The sequence below is a fragment of the Coregonus clupeaformis genome, chromosome 21 (genome assembly GCF_020615455.1).
Source record: "Coregonus clupeaformis isolate EN_2021a chromosome 21, ASM2061545v1, whole genome shotgun sequence".
Taxonomy (NCBI): domain Eukaryota; kingdom Metazoa; phylum Chordata; class Actinopteri; order Salmoniformes; family Salmonidae; genus Coregonus; species Coregonus clupeaformis.
Genome location: NC_059212.1, coordinates 20,762,344 through 20,783,722, shown reverse-complemented (window position 1 = coordinate 20,783,722; position 21,379 = coordinate 20,762,344). Strand labels below are relative to the sequence as shown.

The window sequence follows — 21,379 nt, the reverse complement described above, 5'->3', positions numbered from 1 at the left end:
TCAGTACCGGTACCCCCTGTATATAGCCTCGTTATTGTTATTTTATTGTTGCTCTTATTTTTTTTAATTTAGTAAATATTTTCATAACTGCATTGTTGGTTAAGGGCTTGTAAGTAAGCATTTCACCGTAAGGTCTACACCTGTTGTATTTGGCGCATGTGATGAATAACATTTGATTTGCAGACACAAGCGAGAGCATGAGAAAATAAAAAAAGTGGCTCAATATTTAAAAAGAAGATGGCGAACAAGTTATAGGACGAACAATGACGGAGTTTTGGCGCAGGTACAGCTGACTAGCGCTAGCTAACGCTACCTAGCAAAAACACACTAATTCCTATAATTTAGTGTTAAATAACACTAATGTGAGAACAATACTTTTGTTTCATTTTGTCGTTATAAAAAGGTTGGTAGCAACGTGAAAATCGTTGTGGAAATCTGTTGCAGCTAAACTCCACTACAAAACCCACAATGCAATGCTTTCTCTTTAGGTTGGCTTGCTAGCTAGCTAGCTATCAAGCAAACGTAGCTACATTTACATTTTAGTCATTTAGCAGATGCTCTTATCCAGAGCGACTTACAGTTAGTGAGTGCATACATTATTTTTTTATTTTTTCATACTGGCCCCCCGTGGGAATCGAACCCACAACCCTGGCGTTGCAAACGCCATGCTCTACCAACTGAGCTACATCCCTGCCGGCCATTCCCTCCCCTACCCTGGACGACGCTGGGCCAATTGTGTGCCGCCCCATGGGTCTCCCGGTCGCAGCCGGCTATGACAGAGCCTGGACACAATAATACCAAAGTCAATATCAACATGTGAAGTAGCTAGTTATATGATCAATGGCTCATTCAAGAGAAGACAATCTCCTGCGTTATGACATCGGACAGTATTGAAATCTGACATGCATGATAGACGTTTTCGATCTAAAAGTTGTATTCTTATTCATTTCCCATGTAGTTTATCGCAATGCTACATCAAACTGGCCGAATTTCTGCCTGCTTGAACGGCAATAGCTCAGATACACATGAAAACATTAAATGAGGGATGCGCAAAAACAATATAACATTCAAAATGGGTGAATCGAAGTAAGCATTTCACAGTAAAGTCTACACCTGTTGTATTCGGCGCATGTGACCAATACAATTTTCTTTTATTTTGAATCTTTCCTTTAACACTTCAACTGTTGTGCAGATTAATAAATGCAAACTTTAAGTGTGTTGGTGGTCTGATTGGTGGTGTGCCTACCTAAGACTGCGGGAGCGGAGCCTCACAAGGGATGAGGGCTGCCCTTCCTCGTCCGCCACACTCTCCGTGCTCCGGAAGTGTTTAAACAGGAAATGAAGCTCATCTGCCGTGGGCTGGAAGGGCAGCTGGTGCAAGAGCTCCTGGGAGGAGGACGACGACTGGGGGAGGAGGTAGAGAGAAAGAGAGAGGGGGGAAGAAAAAGAGATCAGTATGTGTTCTAACAAAGTCGTTTTTTTTTTCCCATAACATGGGGCCCTGAGGCCTTGATACACCAACAACAAGCTAGAGTTCCTGTAAATGTGTACATGCAATCAAATCAACGCCCTTTGTGAACTCATTATCTATGTTGATTTTTAAAAAAGTGCTGACAAAACAGTGTTTTCAGGTTAGGTCAGCTCTGAAGATAAATGAGATCATGGCTGAAAATAGTAGGCTATAACATCGCCTTGCCACGTATTAGAAGACGATGCATAATGCTTAGTAGCTGAATTGTCTGATGTTTCTATAGAGCCAACTAAATGTCAAGCTAAATTGGATTTCGTGGAACTGTGCAATAAGCGCACGACATCCTGCATCCAGTTTGGTCTTTAAAAAAGGATTTGGTGAGCTTTCAGTGTGTCACCAGAACCAGTATTGGTTTCCCCAGTAGCCCGAGGCACAGTTGGCAGTGTGTATTTTCATTTAAAACCAAATGTGCGACACGCAGACAGTGGAATTTATTAGCGTCCAGAAGCTTGTGTTTCATTGAAGGAGGCGAGGATCATCTGACCTTTTCTCAGAGGAGGAAACCGGAGAGGCGTCCGTGCCTAGCGCTACATAATGAGTTAACTGACAACGGGCAGTGAATGGGGTATTGTGTGGGAGGGGAGGGACTGACCTCACTGCCTAAGCCATGCATTTAGCCATCGAAAATCACAGCCCAACCATAGGGGCCTGGATAGAATGGGTCTTGTTTGTCCGCCGGCTGGGGTGTCTTTCGACAACTCCAAAATAAGGAAACAATGCCGCAAGACACAGACACAGACACAGCTGACAGATTTAGTTGCCCTTGGTTTTACTTTCTGTATACAGTGCAGTACGAGGTATTGTGCAATGTCATCCAGTACTCGTCTGGCTGGTGATGCCGTTTTTCACAGGTCTAGGGTTTATTATTAACCTGAGTTTCCACAATAGGTGATCAATTATCATAGGCTGGGGAAAATATAGCTAGGAAAAAGGGTCCCGCCACACTGAAATGGTGCTGGGAGACAAGGTTATTATAGTAAACCAAAACTAGTCATGAAAAAACGATTTAGTAAACTGAAATAAAATAATTAACAAACCTGTATGAAAAACTAAAACTATCTTTGACTCCAAAACGAACTAAAATTAAATAAAAACCATCATGAATTATATTCAGTTGTATTGTTTTTTCAAAACTTTGGGCAAAAAAATGTAATGGGGTTTTCAAGCTTTTTGGAGGATCTGAATCTGGTGGGTAAATGCAGTCAGAAAATGGCCATTTCAAGCTTTTCATACCTAGCTTGTGCATCACTATCAACAGGTAGCTAACTTGATTCTTGTTACATGTACTATTAAAATTGAAAAGGATTGGATTGATATAAACACATATTTTTTGCACTAGTCTCAGCGCTATTCCTATTAAATCTAAGTCACATTGAGATAATTTTATTATAAAATTATAAAGTCAAAGACTTTACTAAGAATGTATATATATAATTGTTTTTACAATTAAAATGGAATAAAAACTAGCAAATCAGGTCTGAAAACTAACTGAAACTAAACTGAATTTCTAATTACATTTTACATTTACATTTTAGTTATTTAGCAGGCGCTCTTATCCAGAGCGACTTACAGTTAGTGAGTGCATACATAATTTTGATATTTTTATTCATATTGGCCCCCTGTGGGAATCGAACCCACAACCCTGGCGTTGCAAACGCCATGCTCTACCAACTGAGCTACATCCCTGCCGGCCATTCCCTCCCCTACCCTGGACGACGCTGGGCCAATTGTGCGCCGCCCCATGGGTCTCCCGGTCGCGGCCGGGATAATTAAAAACGAATGACAATAAAAACGAATATAAAAATACCAAACTATAATAACCTTGGAGAAATTATGTTAAGCAGTGCAAAGCAAACAACCAATGCCCTGAGCAACTGAAAAGATAAGTGAGGATTTCACTTCAAATTAGGTCATTTTGGGCTTTTAATCATGGGGGTTAATGAATAAATCATTGTACAAAAACTACAAAGTAGTCATTTTCCTAAGTTCTGCTCTACCATACCTCCCTCAAGCCAAAACACTGGCAAAAAGCTTAAGATGGATGAGAAGGGCTTGCGAGGCGTTTCATCAGTATTACTGTTCTCCCATGAGGTGACTCATGTGTTCTGCTCTTACAACCCTGTTCCACAGCTGGTTTACATAATTCACAGTTGTGCTGAAAGAACACCATGGACACTCAGCTGTTTATAGGGGACACTGCCAACGGACAATATAGAGATGAACGTTAATCCCATTCTGTGGTGAACCATTACAGCCATGTCAAGGCCAGGAGACTTACATCCCGGAACAAGGACAAGGCACACACACAGAATATCCCGGACAAGCGCCTAAAACAGAACATGCAACACGAACCCCCAAAAGGACACAGAATATCCCAAACAAGTCCCCAAAAAATGACATTTTTTGCATGTGCCTCGTCTACCCTGGTTCCTGTTTAGCGGTCTTCTACTATATAAAATGTCTTACCTGGACTTACTTTCTATTACTAACCTTAAATACTGAACTTAACAGCTACATGTCATATGGGTTTACTGTACAAGGTGGTGTTGCTCCATAGTCATTTGATTGACAGTTATAGAGTATTGACGACAAGGCAAAACGCTCCCTTGCTGGTCTTTGAGGACGAAGGGCTTACATATTTAATGAGGAAGAGAGGGACGACTTACAGACACTGAGGAGCTGGGGGGGTTGGTGCCATAGCCTGACGAGGGGACGGAGGCCACAGACCATCTTCGCCCATCCGCTCTGGAAAGACATGGCACTTGTGAGCGTTTAAATTTCTTACATATCCTCTTGAGAGTTAAATCATGAAGCACTACCAAAGGCTGTTTAATATGTTTAAATGAAGTATAATTTAATTGACATAAGAAGAAAAAAGGATACAATGTTTTCCTACCTTTCAGTGCGGGCCAGGTGGCTGGTTCATCACATTATGAGACAGAGAGAGAGACCGAGACGCACAGACAGACAGAAAACAAACAGTCAGTGACACAGTGAAGCTGTCAGAAGCTCACAGACTGGAGTCAAGGTTCTGAACACCTGCCGAGCTGATATCAGACCACAATGCCATGAACACATTGGCACCTGCCTAATGAGTCATTTCACACACACACACACACACACACTTCACTACCCTTCAGCTCAACCACTTTGGTTTACATCCTAGCCAAATCTCCCACCTCACCACAACTTCCTCATTTACTAAATGTGACACTCCATGTTGACAGACATGTCACTTTGGGGCCCATCCCCCCCCATTTCCCTGACAGGTTTAAGGATGGAGTCGATCCATAATGGCAAGTGTGGCACAATATTCCTCATGTGTCAGGTTAGCGCCCTGTAAAACCAGCTTGACTGACATGTCGACAAATCAGGTCTGACTTAATGAGATTGGGGTTTCTGTGGGTATCAGGGCAAGGATTAGTCGGCTGGAATATGTCTCTTTCGCTTCATATCTCAGATGTATTATTAAACCTTTCCACTCATAGGTCCCATCATCCCGTATACGGGTTGAAAATGGCAGATTTTGTCATTGATAAGCGCCTAAATGGGAACGCAGTGGCTGTACAGTAACATGCTATACATGACGTCAGAACTCAGGTTCTCCACTTCACAGCGCTCTATGGGTTTTGACTGACAGCCGTTATAAACTTGAGCACTGCGCGCAACAAAAAGATCCCCCCCATCCCTCCTGCTAAATTGGGCTACTTTTGCACATTTGTTGTTGTCTGACTGAGGGAAATGCTGTAAATCGAGAGGAGTCGATGTGTTCTGAAGGATGAGACATTGAGGATTATAATAAATACCGCTTTGATGTCATACAAGCAAACCACACACCCAGGAGTCCAAATGTGCACTTCACATTTCCATATTTGAAAACTCATGTAATTTACAGTATCAATGTTTATGATCACTTTGTTTGATCCACAGGTACAAGGATGACCTGCGTTATACCCTGGCTTGTCCTGAACAGAATGAGCCTCTGTCGTATTGTGAAGAAAATTTGCCACAGAACACGCACTTGCACTCAATGCACTCATGACTCCATTCTATGCGCACCAAAATTACAATCTGTTTGTCTGAAGTGCCTTTTGAAAGCCTAACACCGTACGATCGTATTTTATAACTTAGCTAGCCATGTTGTCAATAGAATAAGCTTTCAAATGATGCCCACCTGATCAAGATTGCGATTTAAATGGAACGTTTTTGGATTGCGTAAACAACAGTAATTGTATATAGGCCATAATTGTGCGATGGTGGGGATGCAAGGCTGTGTTCCAAACACTTCCTCAATGGAAGTTTGGAGAGGTGTGTGGACACCAGTTAGACCTCCTACTCAAACCCCTGTAATCATTTTTCCTTGTCTTATTTTTTCCCCATAATCTCCAAAGTGTTCTCTTTCAATTGCAACCATGGTCATGCGTATGCGTTCTATAATTATGTTAGAAACATTTCAATTTAGCCCTATCCATATAGGCCAATTTCCACGAGTGTAAGGGGTTAACAATAGTGATATTATTTAATATTAAAAGGTAGGAGAGGAAGGTAAAGGGAGACTGTTTTGATATGCTGATCTTTAATCAATCAATACCCGTGTACAGAGGTTTCCGGGTAAGCCAAAACAATGGGAGAATTGTATTTGATAAGTAGTGTACAGTTGAGTCCCTTCTTGTTTCACACAGGAAAACATTTGCTTTAGTACATTAATCAAAACACACTTTCTTGCAGCACCTGGAAAATGTTTACATAACCTGGGAATTTTCCACCATAACAAAGTTCTGATAACAGCTTTGATTGAATGATACCCATAGCACCCACTTTATTGTGACAGTATTTCTCGCATGGTGTTGTTTCCATGGCCAAATAATTGCATACACAACAGACTGCAATCTATGAGTAGGACAACAACTATCCCAGCACATCACTTTACATAGTGCAGCCACAGCATCTGTCTACATCGGCATCTCGGAAACCTCAGTAAATTTAGCTGTGTCATGTAAGTTAACGCAACCTTGCGCACGGCTAAAAAGTTCCATGTGATTTCCCCCACTTATCTTTAGGGCTTATGGTACACTGATACTGTACCGGAAAAGGCTTTACCTCACCGTCCTCGAGCCTGACTAGGTTGCACTGTTTACCACTGAAGTGGATGCTTGTATCCAGTAGTGGGCTTGCTTACAGTCAATGTGAAGCTTGACAGACTCGACATAAGGCTCTGTCTGTATCGCATCATAATGGCAGCCCCAAGTAACGAGTGTGAGCACTGCACAGTGACTCTCCCTTTAATCGCACTGACAAATGCCAAGTCCCATGTCCCGTGAGTGCCCCTAGAGCCATTCGGCTGGATTCGCTCTAAAGCACCGTCCTCCTCATTAATAGAGGTTTTTGATGCATTGCTGTTGTCATGGGAGTGATGGAGGTTACCTACTGTACCAAACCATCTCGTTCCTATACAATTCTGGGAGGATCTATCCTTTTTGACAGGACATTATTTATCATTCATTTCTATTGGGCACCAAATAACCTGAAACACAACCAAAACAAACAGCAAATGAATCCAACAAATTTGTAGAGTCACATGCTTGATGTAGTCATTGTGTGCTATGAATATGGGACCAAATACTTAACTTTGTACTACTTTAATACCCATAAGTGAATTTGTCCCAATACTTTTGGTCCCCTGAAATGGGGGGACTATGTACAAAACGTGCAGTAATTTCTAAACGGTTCACCCTATATGGATGAAAATACCCTCAAATTAAAGCTGACAGTCTGCACATTAACCTCAGTCATTATATCATTTCAAATCCAAAATGCTGGCGTACAGAGCCAAAACAACAAAACATTTGTCAATGACCCAATACTTTTGGAGCTTCAATAATACCGTCAAATTAAAAAGTAAATTGCTTCTATTAAACTGTATTTGTTGAAAGGAAGATTGGACTTTTTCTTACCTGCGCGCAAACTGGAAGTTGGCCGAGGCACCGGCAGAGACATTTCTGGAGCTTTCTTGGGGACTACTTCCAGCTGAAACACAACAATCAGACTGTCAGAGTTTTATCACTGGGACATGTTTTTAATAATGAAGAAATAGGGCATGTTGTTATAACTGCAGTTTGCTGTCATTCTTGGGAGCTGATGACGCAAGTAAAAGGACAAGCGACCCTAAATGCAAAGCAAATCAGTCTCAGGTGGAACAGAATTCAATAAACTCGACGCATATTTACGACCATGTGGTCTGGAGAGGACAGGGTTTTTGTGATAGGCCTAACGCACGCTCCCTTGATAAGTCTCGACTCCATCCGTAGCATTAAACTTTTATTAACTGTCTGGCCAACCGGATTTGTTATGATGAAAATAAGCTTGTCTGTCCGCTTGTTACAATGGAAGAGGATAACAAGTCTCAGATTCCATAAATCCGCCACAGGCTCACAATCAATAACCATGAATGAAACCTTTATCTCTTTCATGTGAAGTATATTTAATCAGTTATTCCCCTAAAGCGATACAAACCCCTCTGGTTTCGCAGTAGGGAGATAGTGATACAGTGAGGGGAAAAAAGTATTTGATCCCCTGCTGATTTTGTACGTTTGCCCACTGACAAACAAAAAATCAGTCTATAATTTTAATGGTAGGTTTATTTGAACAGTGAGACAGAATAACAACAAAAAAATCCAGAAAAACGCATGTCAAAAATGTTATAAATTGATTTGCATTTTAATGAGGGAAATAAGTATTTGACCCCTCTGCAAAACATGACTTAGTACTTGGTAGCAAAACCGTTGTTGGCAATCACAGAGGTCAGATGTTTCTTGTAGTTGGCCACCAGGTTTGCACACATCTCAGGAGGGATTTTGTCCCACTCCACTTCTGCGCAATCTTCTCCAAGTCATTAAGGTTTCGAGGCTGACGTTTGGCAACTCGAACCTTCAGCTCCCTCCACAGATTTTCTATGGGATTAAGGTCTGGAGACTGGCTAGGCCACTCCAGGACCTTAATGTGCTTCTTCTTGAGCCACTCCTTTGTTGCCTTGGCCATGTGTTTTGGGTCATTGTCATGCTGGAATACCCATCCACGACCCATTTTCAATGCCCTGGCTGAGGGAAGGAGGTTCTCACCCAAGATTTAACGGTACATGGCCCCGTCCATCATCCCTTTGATGCGGTGAAGTTGTCCTGTCCCCTTAGCAGAAAAACAACCCCAAAGCATCATGTTTCCACCTCCATGTTTGATGGTGGGGATGGTGTTCTTGGGGTCATAGGCAGCATTCCTCCTCCTCCAAACACGGCGAGTTGAGTTGATGCCAAAGAGCTCGATTTTGGTCTCATCTGACCACAACACTTTCCCCCAGTTCTCCTCTGAATCATTCAGATGTTCATTGGCAAACTTCAGACGGGCATGTATATGTGCTTTCTTGAGCAGGGGGACCTTGCGGGCGCTGCAGGATTTCAGTCCTTCACGGCGTAGTGTGTTACCAATTGTTTTCTTGGTGACTATGGTCCCAGCTGCCTTGACATCATTGACAAAATCCTCCCGTGTAGTTCTGGGCTGATTCCTCACCGTTCTCATGATCATTGCAACTCCAAGAGATGAGATCTTGCATGGAGCCCCAGGCCGAGGGAGATTGACAGTTATTTTGTGTTTCTTCCATTTGCGAATAATCGCACGAACTGTTGTCACCTTCTCACCAAGCTGCTTGGCGATGGTCTTGTAGCCCATTCCAGCCTTGTGTAGGTCTACAATCTTGTCCCTGACATCCTTGGAGAGCTCTTTGGTCTTGGCCATGGTGGAGAGTTTGGAATCTGATTGATTGATTGCTTCTGTGGACAGGTGTCTTTTATACAGGTAACAAGCTGAGATTAGGAGCACTCCCTTTAAGAGTGTGCTCCTAATCTCAGCTCGTTACCTGTATAAAAGACACCTGGGAGCCAGAAATCTTTCTGATTGAGAGGGGGTCAAATACTTATTTCCCTAATTAAAATGCAAATCAATTTATAACATTTTTGACAAGCGTTTTTCTGGATTTTGTTGTTGTTATTCTGTCTCTCACTGTTCAAATAAACCTACCATTAAAATTATAGACTGATCATTTCTTTGTCAGTGGGCAAACGTACAAATTCAGCAGGGGATCAAATACTTTTTCCCCCTCACTGTACATGAACTTCTTCGGAAACTAGAGCTTCAAAACAGAAGCCAAACAGTAATTTGAGCTTCGTCAGCTCAGCTGCTGCATTTTCATTTGTCTGTTTGAGAAAACTCTGAACACATATCATCATGTGGTTAGCTGTGTCTGTGTGCATTGTGCTCTGCTGGCACACTGCACTGGAAAGGTCTGATTGGTCTGCTATCTCTAATGTCACATGCTGATTGGTTTGCTATGTGTTTATCTCATGCTGATTGGTCTGGTATCTCTATCGCATGCTGAGTGCAGTGCAGAGACGGCTGACAACAACAACACCTACCTGTGGCAAGGGGGAGAGGTGAGAGTGGTCGGGAGAGTGTGGGCGAGGTTGTCCCGACTGCCAGACTTCTTCTCTTGTTGTTACGGCAACTGTGTGGAGAAAGGGAGAGAATTGCTTTAAGTGACACATTAAAGTAGTGGAATCTAAACAGTTATATATGATACAGTATTTACATTTCACCACAGGTTTTGAGAACAACTCATGATACAGCAGATGTATCATTCAAATTGTGTTTTGGAAAATAATTTGGCCCTTTTGTTTTTGGCTTAGAATTCTCCATCACAATGTAGGCAGGGCAGTAATTACCATCTAATTTGGTTGAATTGGACAACTTTGATTAACCCAAATTAGTTAGCTCAGCAGTCCATTGGTTAAAAACTCTGTCTATGTTATTAGAGGGCCACAGTGTCTGCAGGGTGTGTCCCCACCAGTCTCCATGGAGATCAGATTCATGCCCTCAACACTAAAGACATGATCTGGGAGAGATGTTTGTTTAATAGCAGAACTCGACTGAGAATACAAAAGATCCCCTTGTAATAAAATTAATTTAAATGTATCTATTAATTCATCAAACTTTGATCTATCCAGGTCAATTGTTTCATAACCGATGTTAATTTGCAAAAACAACCTGCCAAGGTGAAATCAAATCACAACCAAAACGCTCGGAGTCAATAGAAATGGTTTCTGTCTCAGTCTATCAACAAGCTGTATTGCTTGTGCAAAAAATAGCCAGATTTGTCATGAACAAACAGAGATTGTGGTGAATGCTTGGCTGTTGACACTGCTGGTGTTAGCTGTCAGACACACCTTGAGATTTGTCCACATCCACTGGCAGGATTCTAAAAAACTGTAGTAGGCTATGGCCAAACATGTAGGCCACATATTGACTGGATCGCCAATGTAAGCTACTGTAGTGAAATACCTTTTCTACAAAATGTTTTTTTTAATTATACAAAATGTTTAGGGAAATGTAGAGAGCCAAGAAATATTCAATGCTTACCCTGCTTTTTCTATAAAGTTAATATCACTAAATAGGGAATTCATGTGAATGCCATAAAACTTCAATTAATAGCCAGGGCGTTTATTTGCTTAAAGATGCACTCACTATGCACAAATTGCTCTGCCATTTCCTGGTTGATAAAATTCTAATAGTTCGACTAATTTCAGTTTATGTGACAAAACAAACAAGCAAGTATAGTGTAGAGAATCATTGTACCATCTAAACCACTGTCAAATATATTTTCCATAACCAATGATATTGTATTTTCAGCTGTTTGAAGCTGGTGTACAAAAACGAAACTTAAGCACGGGAAGCATAGAAATAGCGCACATAGAACAGATCTACCGCTTCTTAGACTTGCTTTAATTGAGAATGTCATATCTATAACTCACATTTCTGTTAATTTGGTCAGGTCGCCCCAAAAGTTACATATTTCAGCTTTAATGCACACAGCTTTTAGTCATTTGCATAGCTAATTGTTAATTTTTTTATGTAACATCAAACATTAAACCTCGTAAACAATTCATGGTAACCTCGTAAACAATTTATTTAGACCCGGCGTTTATTTGAAACGGGCGTTTATTTGCTGAAATGTGTTCTGTTGCCCAGCTATTAAAAGGGTAAATTATACAGTTTTGCTTTATATTTCAGCTTGGTCTCATACACTAGACGTAACATAATAAAATCTGTATAATATGTTACATTTGGTATGGTTATATAAAGACAGAAGTTTACTTAAGGCAAAAACAAAAGGTGGGTGGGTGTAGAACACGAACGTCTAGCAACCCAAAGGTTGTGTGTTCGAATCTCATCACGGATAACTTTAGCATTTTAGCAACTACTTAGCATGTTAGCTAACCCTTAAACTAACTCCTAACGCTAACCTTAACCCCTAACCTAGCTAACATAAGCCACCTAGCTAACGTTAGCCACAACAAATTGAGATTCGTAACGTATTGCAAATTCATAAAATATATTACGAAATGGATGATGGACATCCACAAATTAATTCGTAACATATCATACGAATTGTAATTCGTAACATATCATACGAAATGGATGACGACGTCGACAAATTAATATATACCATACCAAACTTAATATATCATATCATTAGTGCTGAGTGATTAGTGCTTTTAGAGGTCAGTTCAGTTTCGGTTCGATTATTTAAAAATTAAATCACAGTTGTCCCTTTCGGTTTCGAATATTTTTTGGGGACATTAAAATGAACTATGCATTATGTGGGATGAATGCTGTAACACTGAATAAAACATTTAATAAAAGACCCATGATGGTGGTGACTGCCCATTACTGCCCATCAGTTATTCACATTATTTTAATAAAAAGTTTGTTTTATTTGATGACTTTATTATTTAATTCCAAGTCATCTCATCTCTATAGAGCTGTTGCCTATGTGGTCTGACAAAATGATTTTAGTAGTTCTTCAAAGTAAACAAGGCATACTTTTATGACTGCTGAATACCAACTATCAATCACTTAGATCATGTATTTTCAGGCTCGCAAAGCAACTGCTTTCTATCCCTCTCGATCGCGCGTTCGCTCTTCTCTCAGTATCCATGTCTGCCCCGCACAGACCGGACAAGTTTAAGTGGGCACACAATGGATTATGGTCATTGTAGTTAAATACCATGTTTACTGTGCTAAACTATGTCGAATATTTCCCTGTTGGAAACTACAACTCCCTACTACATCTCACAATTCAGGCTTGATCCGATTTATCTCTACAGAAACTGCACATCAAGCTCACAGAAAAAAACCCTGAAGGAAATGGAATTCAAATAATTTAACTGACGTTGATCAATTAGTTGTTTAAAAAACAAAAACTACTAAATGTTGGTTAAATCGCTCAGCACTACATATACTAATTTCAGTATCCCGGATTCCGTTTACTATGTTACGTCTACCCCTGAGTCCAGGTTGCATATTTAGCTAGACTATAGTATAACCTATACCAGCGGCATTCAACTCTTACCCTACTTGGACTGCAGCCTGCTGGTTTTCTGTTCTACCTGAATTCCACCCACCTGGTGTCCCAGGTCTAAATCTGTCCCTGAATAGAGGGGAACAATTTTAAAAAAGCTGTGGAACTGGCTTCATTGTCAAGAGTTGAGTTTGAGGGACCTATATTGTAATGAACAAGCTGTGAGCCTTCTGCATGAAGAACACTGTGTCCCTATGGACAGCTGCTGCTTCTATAAGACAATACATAGGCAACAATAACCGCATTGTCTACAATGGCCACGTTTCTCTATCGGAAAAACAAAACTAGGGCAGATGTAAACCGACAAATACTGTAGTAGAGAACACAACGCGAAAGCAGAGTGAACAACATGAAAGCAAAGGCCAATTTGTGCTATTGTTATGAATGGGAAAATTACTGTTAGAGAAAATCTTCAACAAAAAGCATATTTAATAAGCGACGTCATTTTGGTCTGTTGCCTGGTGATTGCTTTGACTAACACAATTGACATGCAATAGGCTAAACTGCGCGGGTCCCATTCATAAGTCTTACACTATCACTGATTAAAATAGTTTGACAAATCGGATGATAGAAGAAAATCAGATTACCTTTTCGATCTTTTCATCATGGCCCCAGTCACAAAACTTGTTTTGTAGCTGGGCAAGACGGTCCAGTAGTAATTCTGATCAGACATGATGCAAGGTGATACTTTAAATAAAATTTGGTAAATGTCCACTATCTCTTGAGAAACATAATTGTTATTTACTCGGAAATGTTGCGGAAAGCCCTCGGAGTCCGAAACCAAAAACTCCGACAATGGTTAGCACTATCTGACTCCATACCCGTGGCAGTTCAGGCAAGAAAGCAACCGTAAATGATGCCGTCATCGCTTTATTTATTCCCTGTGAATTTTCGCGCACTACATTGTCTTTCGCGCACAACATTATCCATATTTCTAAATCTCAAAAACATGTAAACTGATCAAAAAAAAAAACTTTCCAGCCACAGCTAATAATTGTGCAGTTAATTTTGTCAGCCCATCGGTTGGAGGAGGTATTGCCGCCGATGGGAGGAAGTTGTCATTTGGAGGATTGTTGCGCTCATGTAAAAGTTTGATCATGGGTTTCACATCGATTTGAATGTCATTGACCACGTTTACATGCACACAAATATCCCGTTATTACTCGGGATATTAAAGTATTCTGTTTTTGAGTTGACGCATATAAACATCATCCCGTTTACAATAACCCGAAAAGGCTTGAATCCCGTTTATGAGAAACCCGGATAAAATGCCAGGGACATGCTGATGTTAGAAGGGATACTGTGGCATGTCGACACCGTATCCCCTTTGCTGTTGTTTTTCGCAGTCTGCGCAGGCTCAGTTTCGAATATCATGGGTGTGGTGTGATGATGTTTTCATCTGATTGTCAAACAAATCACCTGCGCAGTTTGATCCACCATAATACTTCCATAATAATATATTTTGCTGATACAGCTTAGGCTACTTTCACCCCTTATTTAGATACGTTTCTGATAATTTCAAACATTAGGTAGTCCATTTGTTTGTCAACTAGGCTATATTTAGATACATGCAGCTTCTATTCTGTCATAACTTGTTGCCCCAGAAGACTAAATAAAGTAGTGTTCACCAGAATAATGTCTTACAGTGAAAGAATGAATCCATTAGTAATCTATACTGAACAAAAATATAAACGTAACATGTAAAGTGTTGGTCCCATGTTTCATGAGCTGAAATTAAAGATCCCAGAAATGTTCCATACGCACAAAAAGCTCGTTACTCTCAAATGTTGTGCACAAATGTGTTTACATCCCTGTTAGTGAGAATTTCTCCTTTGCCAAGATAATCCATCCACCTGACAGGTGTGGCATATCAATAAACTAATTAAACAGCATGAGCATTACACAGGTGCACTTTGTGCTGTGGACAATAAAAGGCCACTCTAAAATGTGCAGTTTTGTCACACAACACAATGCCACAGATGTCTCAAGTTGAGGGAGTGTGCAATTGGCATGCTGACTGCAGGAATGTCCACCAGAGCTGTTGCCAGATAATGTAATGTTCTACCACGTCGTTTTAGAGAATTTGGCAGTACGTCCAACCGGCCTCACAACCGCAGACCACGTGTAACCACACCAGCCCAGAACCTGCACATCCGGCTTCTTCACCTGCGGGATTGTCTATGACCAGCCACCCAGACAGCTGATAAAACTGTGGGTTTGCACAACTGAAAAATGTATGCACAAACTGTCAGAAACAGTCTCGGGGAAGCTCATCTGCGTACTTGTCATTCTTACCAAGGTCTTGCACTGACTGCAGTTCGGCGTCATAACCGACTTCAGTGGGCAAATGCTCACCTTAGATGGCCACTGGCACGCTGGAGAAGTGTGCTCTTCATGAATTAATCCCAGTTTCAACTGTACCAGGCAGATTGCAGACAAGCGTGTATGTCGTTGTGTGGGCGAGTGGTTTGCTGATGTCAACGTTGTGAACAGAGTGCCCCATGGTGGGGTTGTGGTATGGGCAGGCATAAGCTATGGACAATGAACACAATTGCATTTTATTGATAGCAATTTCAATGCACAGAGATACCGTGATGAGATCCTGAGGCCCATTGGCGTGTCATTCATCCGCCACCATCACCTCATGTTTCAGCATGATAACGCACAGCCCCATGTCGCAAGGATTTGTACACAATTCCTGGAAGCTGAACATGTCCCAGTTCTCCCATGGCCTGCATACTCACCAGACACATCATCCATTGAGCAAGTTTGGGATGCTCTGGATCAACGTGTACGACAGCATGTTCCAGTTCCCGCCAATATCCAGGAACTTCGCACAACCATTGAAGAGGAGTGGGACAACATTCCACAGGCCACAATCAACAGCCTGACTCTGTGCGAAGGAGATGTGTCGCGCTGCATGAGGCAAATGACCAGATACTGACTGGTTTTCTGATCCACGCCCCTACCTTTTTTTTTTTAAGGTATCTGTGACCAACATATGCATATCGGTTTTCCCAGTCATGTGAAATCCATAGATTAGGGCCTAATTAATTTATTTAAATAGGCTGATTTCCTTCTATTAACTCTAATTTAGTAAAATCTTTGAAACTGTTGCATTTATATTTAAGTGAAGTTGTTGCATGTTGTTTCGTTTAGGGACAGGGAAAAAACGCAATAACTCCAAAACAGTGGAAAGATTGGTCCTGTGCAAAATATCAAAATGTCAACAGTTTGACGGGTTTTAAGGAAATGAAAAGCTGAGAAAACGATTAGACACGTTCTGTTCATCTTGGGTGCATATTTTATGTGGTTGAAATACTGTCTGCTTGCATAACAGTGTCAAATAACACGTTACATGCCCATTTGTACATTTGTTGTATCATTTTACTGCAAGAAATGCATAATTCCACAGGAGTTAATATTATATTACGCTACATGTGAGAGGTTATAGGCCTACAGTCAGCGTCCATATTTTAGTTACTATTCCATTTAACCCATATGAACTTAAAAATGAGGAATATTCTGTTTATTCATGGTTACAGGGATACTCGTGAGCGAGATATCAAAGGTGCATGTAAACAGCTTATAAGACCTTAAGCGGGATATGAGCTACTATCGGAATACTATGGGCATGTAAACGTGGTCACTGTAGACCTATGTGGTCATGACTATTTCAAAAAGATTCAGGTAAGTTGATAAAAGATGACCTAGTGCATCCATTAAAGTAGCCTATTTCTTATCATTCCATAATAAATCATTCATCTTCTATAAAAACGCGGGACAGAAATGATCAACAAATAATGTATTTAGCCTATATGTTGAGAAAGACCTGTCAATAAGCAATTCAAATCTATTTTACAAGACTTTCCCATTATAAGCCATTGTGAGTTCAATTCTCCATTCCATACACAAATCACACATATCTATATCTATGCTCCATTCTTTATGACACCCAGGGCCGGCTCCAGGCATAAGCTGTTGCTTAGAGCCCCAGGCCACTAGTGGGCCCACCCCCAAAATAATAATAATAATTTTACAATTTCCTCTGCGCCCCATGGCAAAATGTGTAAAACTGCAGAAAACTTGCTTAATAACTGCAACATGTATCTTATTTTTTTTTGGGGGGGGAACTCAGTCGGGGTCACAACTTACTGTTGAGAGTTAGAATAGTAGAATACACAAGGTGCAAGTTGAACATTTGGTTGTGCATCAGCAATTGTTCTCTTCTTATGTCAGTCACTGACAGTCACTCAATTAGCCATTTCAGCTAACAATTTTAAGATTGGTAAATTAGTCTAGGCAGCGATCTAAACTTGTAGCAATCATGGCCGAATACAGACTAGGCACGCAGGGCACGTGCCCAAGGGCCCTGACCTCCAGGGGGCCCCCCATTTATTTTGTTAGTCACTCTCACTCAGATACCATTAACATGGCATAAGTCATGGCAAAATGTGTAGAATTGCAGGAAATTACCTTTAAAACTCTCCACCCCATGGCAAAATGTCACTCAGGGCCCTCAAAAGGCTAGAGCCGGCCCTGATGACACCTGTTACTGTCTGACTATGTCGATAAGAAGCCCACAACAGAATATATCTGTCTGATTGCACGCCTATGGAATATGCCAGCGCCTCATCTTGGAGCTCTGCAATAGGCTATGACTACACAATAACATGCCAAGGGTCACTGGGCAAATACACATTTCTAACTGACATATCATTACAAACATGAGTATAAGAGCGTCTGCTAAATGACTAAAAATGTAAATGTAAATGTAGAATTCAATGCATGATATGCGAAATTATTGATATTGAATCGCATATACAGATTTTATTTCCAGACTGACAAGACCTCAACTCATTGGATGTGCATGCATACTATAAACAATATATGTATAGTCCTTTCATAAAATGTGTGGGTGTACATTTGATTAGATGTATCTATACACTGAGTGTACAAAATATTAGGAACACCTTCCTAATATTGAGTTGCACTCCCTTTTGCCCCCAGAACAGCCTCAATTGGTCAGGGCATGGACTCTACAAGGTGTCAAAAGCGTTCCACAGGGATGCTGCCCATGTTGTGTCAAGTTGGCTGGATGTCCTTTGGGTGGTGGACCATTCTTGATACACACGGGAAACTGTTGAGTGTGGAAAAACCCAGCAGCGTTGCAGTTCTTGACACACTCAAACCGGTGCGCCTGGCACCTACTACCATACCCCGTTCAAATGCACTTAAATCGTTTTTTTTATTATTATTACTTTTGACCCCTTTTCTCCACAATTTTGTGATATCCAATTGGTAGTTACAGTCCCATCGCTGCAACTCCCGTACGGACTCGGGAGAGGCAAAGGTCGAGAGCCATGCGTCCTTCGAAACACGACCCTGCCAAGCAGCACTGCTTCTTGACACACTGCTCGCTTAACCCAGAAACCAGCCGCACCAATGTGTTGGAGGAAACGCCGTACAACTGGTGACCATGTCAGCGTGCATTCGCCCGGCCCGCCACAGGAGTCGCTAAAGCACGATGGGACAAGGACATCCCGGCCGGCCAAACCCTCCCCTAACCCGGACGATGCTGGGCCAATTGTGCGCCGCCTCATGGGTCTCCCGGTCGCGGCCAACTGCGACAGGAGCCAGGGTTCAAATCCTTAGACCTGCCGGAGGCCCCGGCACTTAAATATTTTGTCTTGCCCATTCACCCCCTGAATGGCAGACATATACAATCCATGTCTCAAGGCTTAAAAATCCTTCTTTAACCTGTCTCCTCCCCTTCATCAACACTGATTTGAAGTGGATTTAACAAGTGACATCAATTAAGGATCATCACTTTCACCTGGTCAGTCTATGTCATGGAACGAGCAGGTGTTCCTAATGTTTGTATGCTCAGTGTATATTCTCATTCAATCTACCACTGTTTGTTAACATGTCCAAATATTTGACTAACGTTAACGCCTATCTGCCACCTCAAGGCACTAGCACTCGCAAAACTGGTTTGGAGTGTGAAACCACATTTGCCTACAGACAATTCACAAGCAGCTTTTTAAGAGGTGTTGCCTCATGGAAGTGCCAAGTAAATGTCTGCTACTGTGACAAATTGTTGACAGATAACACCTTATGACACCCGATAGTTTTGTAACAAGAGTAGAGATAACCAGTGATGATCTTTAGTGATACTTACATGTTCCCCCTTCGTGGAAGGCTCAGCTCTTTCTGCAATTGAGAAAGATCGATTCATTAAAATGGTGACAATGGCGGTAAAGATAGTCTTGCAGAGGGAAAGGCTGTTTGATTATGAACTCAGTCTATGACAGCTATGTCCCCTGCTGTTCATTCCCCTCCTATATGTAAAGATATTATAGCTCTGGCCTAGTTCTGTATGTCTTAAGTAGGTCTTCTCATTCATAGCCATTATGTAGGTTGTTCTATTTGCTCTAATTCTGAAGCCCTTGTATGTAGAATGTGCATGATAATGTACAGAGCATATGAATGCCGAAAATGATGTCTCAGTGTGCTGTATTTTCAAAGATAAAAGCAAGTTGTTTCACAACCAAAAGCACATTCTCATTGCAGGCTCATGTAAGATGGAGAAACCAAATCAATATAATAAAATGAAAACACCTATTTTGGATATTGGGGCAAGCACATTTCCACCAACATCTCTTTTATAATGGGTTTAGAGCAAACAATGCTGAAGCGATTTTAACAGCTACGCCGCTATCTGAGTAATTGGTTGGAATGAAAAACAACTGAACACGTTGAGCCGTCGGAAGGACTAGAATTGACTCATCTATACTGGATATAGGACACATAAGTGAACATAAAGGGATGCCTCTCTACCAATCATCCATCCCTGAATTCAATTGAGCTCAGCGCCCATATCACCACAGCAACCTAGTGTTGGCAATAATAAGACATTCAATCTGTAGAAAATTGTCTGCCTGTAGAAAAAAACGGTCTGTGGTTCAATTGATTTATTAACTACACTTGCGCATCCACAAGCCTACTCAAACGCACGCATCATTCATGTGTGTAGAATGGATCGATACTGTAACCTATTCATGACCATTTCAAAACAATGTGGCACAATACATGAGATGCGAATTTGCTCTGAGATATCCATAATTTGTGACCCCAAAAACTGGCTTTGGGGGGCCATAACACTGCGCCCAATGTAAACAGTTTATTATGTCGTTTAGTAAACAGCAATTGACAATCACAAAATAACCCTAGAGAGAAACGCATGTTTGCCCTAATGTGGGTCAACACTTGTTTGTGTAGGCCCATCATTAATGTTCTAATGCAAAAACACAACTCCAAAGCATTATCATATCAATCTTCAATAGCTATGCTGATGTTTTTTTATTATTGGCTTTCTTACCTGAAGCCCACGACGTCTGAGAATGTTTGGCTCGTCCATTGTAGTATAAATTATGACAATACCGCTGACTCCCTTTTTCCAATTTCAGTCAACTCATACTGCGTCCTCCTGTCTTATAGGCATCACTGCGACTGGAAGAGAACTGAACACGTCTATCGCGGACGCGATTAACGGTTTCATCCCAAAACGGAAGATTTTGTTTAATTGCCAGTTGACCTGATCAGCAGTGAGAATTGTGAATGAATGTGCAGGGAGGGACTTCCGACAAATCGCCAAGGGTGGCAGTGGGCCGATTCATTCAGTTCGGGGACCCTATATACCATTGATCCTATGCAACCTTTTACAACCCTGTCTCACTAGTTGAAAGTTTTCATGGGGATTTTTTAAAATCAGGTAAGATATGCACTAATGTCCTATTTGCAGTTCTCCATTATATTTACATTCTCATTCTCTGCATATATCTACCCATGTTCTGTGTTTGAGAGAAGAGAAGACGCAACTTTTTGCTTAAAATCCCACTCAGATGTTGTCTTTCATGTACCCCTTATTCATTTACTAATCAATACAATATCGACTTGAAGGAGGTTCGTTATACTCTTCATATGAGTGCACTATTGTGATCCATATGTTGTGTAACTCTACAGTGGGCTATACATTGCAGTATCATCATTGGCCCATGCAATGAAATAAAAAATTTAAAACTTCAGATGACCATAAACAATGGTGCAACACTGACAGTCAAATGGAGAACGACTTGATCTATGATGTCAGTCTCCAAGTGGCACCACAATGTTTTCATTCAACAATGGCTGTGTCTTGTCATGTGGTGTCAAATGTCCATTGATGTTAGCTGGTAGCATGAATCATTCATTGTTCTGTTTTTGCAAATTTGGGGCATTGACTTTAATGCTGTGCTTTATCCAAGGTCATCTTCCTTATGTAAACATTAATATCCCCCAAACATTTAAGGATGGAAATAACATACGGCTACAGTATGTCTTAT

General features: G+C 41.1%; 1 protein-coding gene across 2 annotated transcripts in view; it reads right to left on the bottom strand.

Annotated features, from left to right (window-relative positions):
- LOC121535054 (microtubule-associated serine/threonine-protein kinase 3) overlaps positions 1-20,732 on the bottom strand; it is a 51,305-nt gene extending 30,573 nt beyond the window's left edge. The window contains exons 1-7 of one of the 2 annotated variants that reach the window (XM_041841745.2): positions 20,377-20,732; positions 19,177-19,208; positions 9,994-10,082; positions 7,486-7,558; positions 4,428-4,448; positions 4,198-4,276; positions 1,247-1,404 (exon numbers count right to left, since the gene is read on the bottom strand). In XM_041841745.2, coding sequence (XP_041697679.2) covers positions 1,247-1,404; positions 4,198-4,276; positions 4,428-4,448; positions 7,486-7,558; positions 9,994-10,082; positions 19,177-19,208; positions 20,377-20,415 — 491 coding nt within the window. In that variant the 5' untranslated portion in view covers positions 20,416-20,732. Of the gene's footprint in view, positions 1-1,246; positions 1,405-4,197; positions 4,277-4,427; positions 4,449-7,485; positions 7,559-9,993; positions 10,083-13,582; positions 14,003-19,176; positions 19,209-20,376 lie in introns of those variants that run through there. The other variant, XM_041841743.2, reaches the window with a different exon arrangement.
- Between the last annotated feature and the right edge of the window lie 647 nt (positions 20,733-21,379).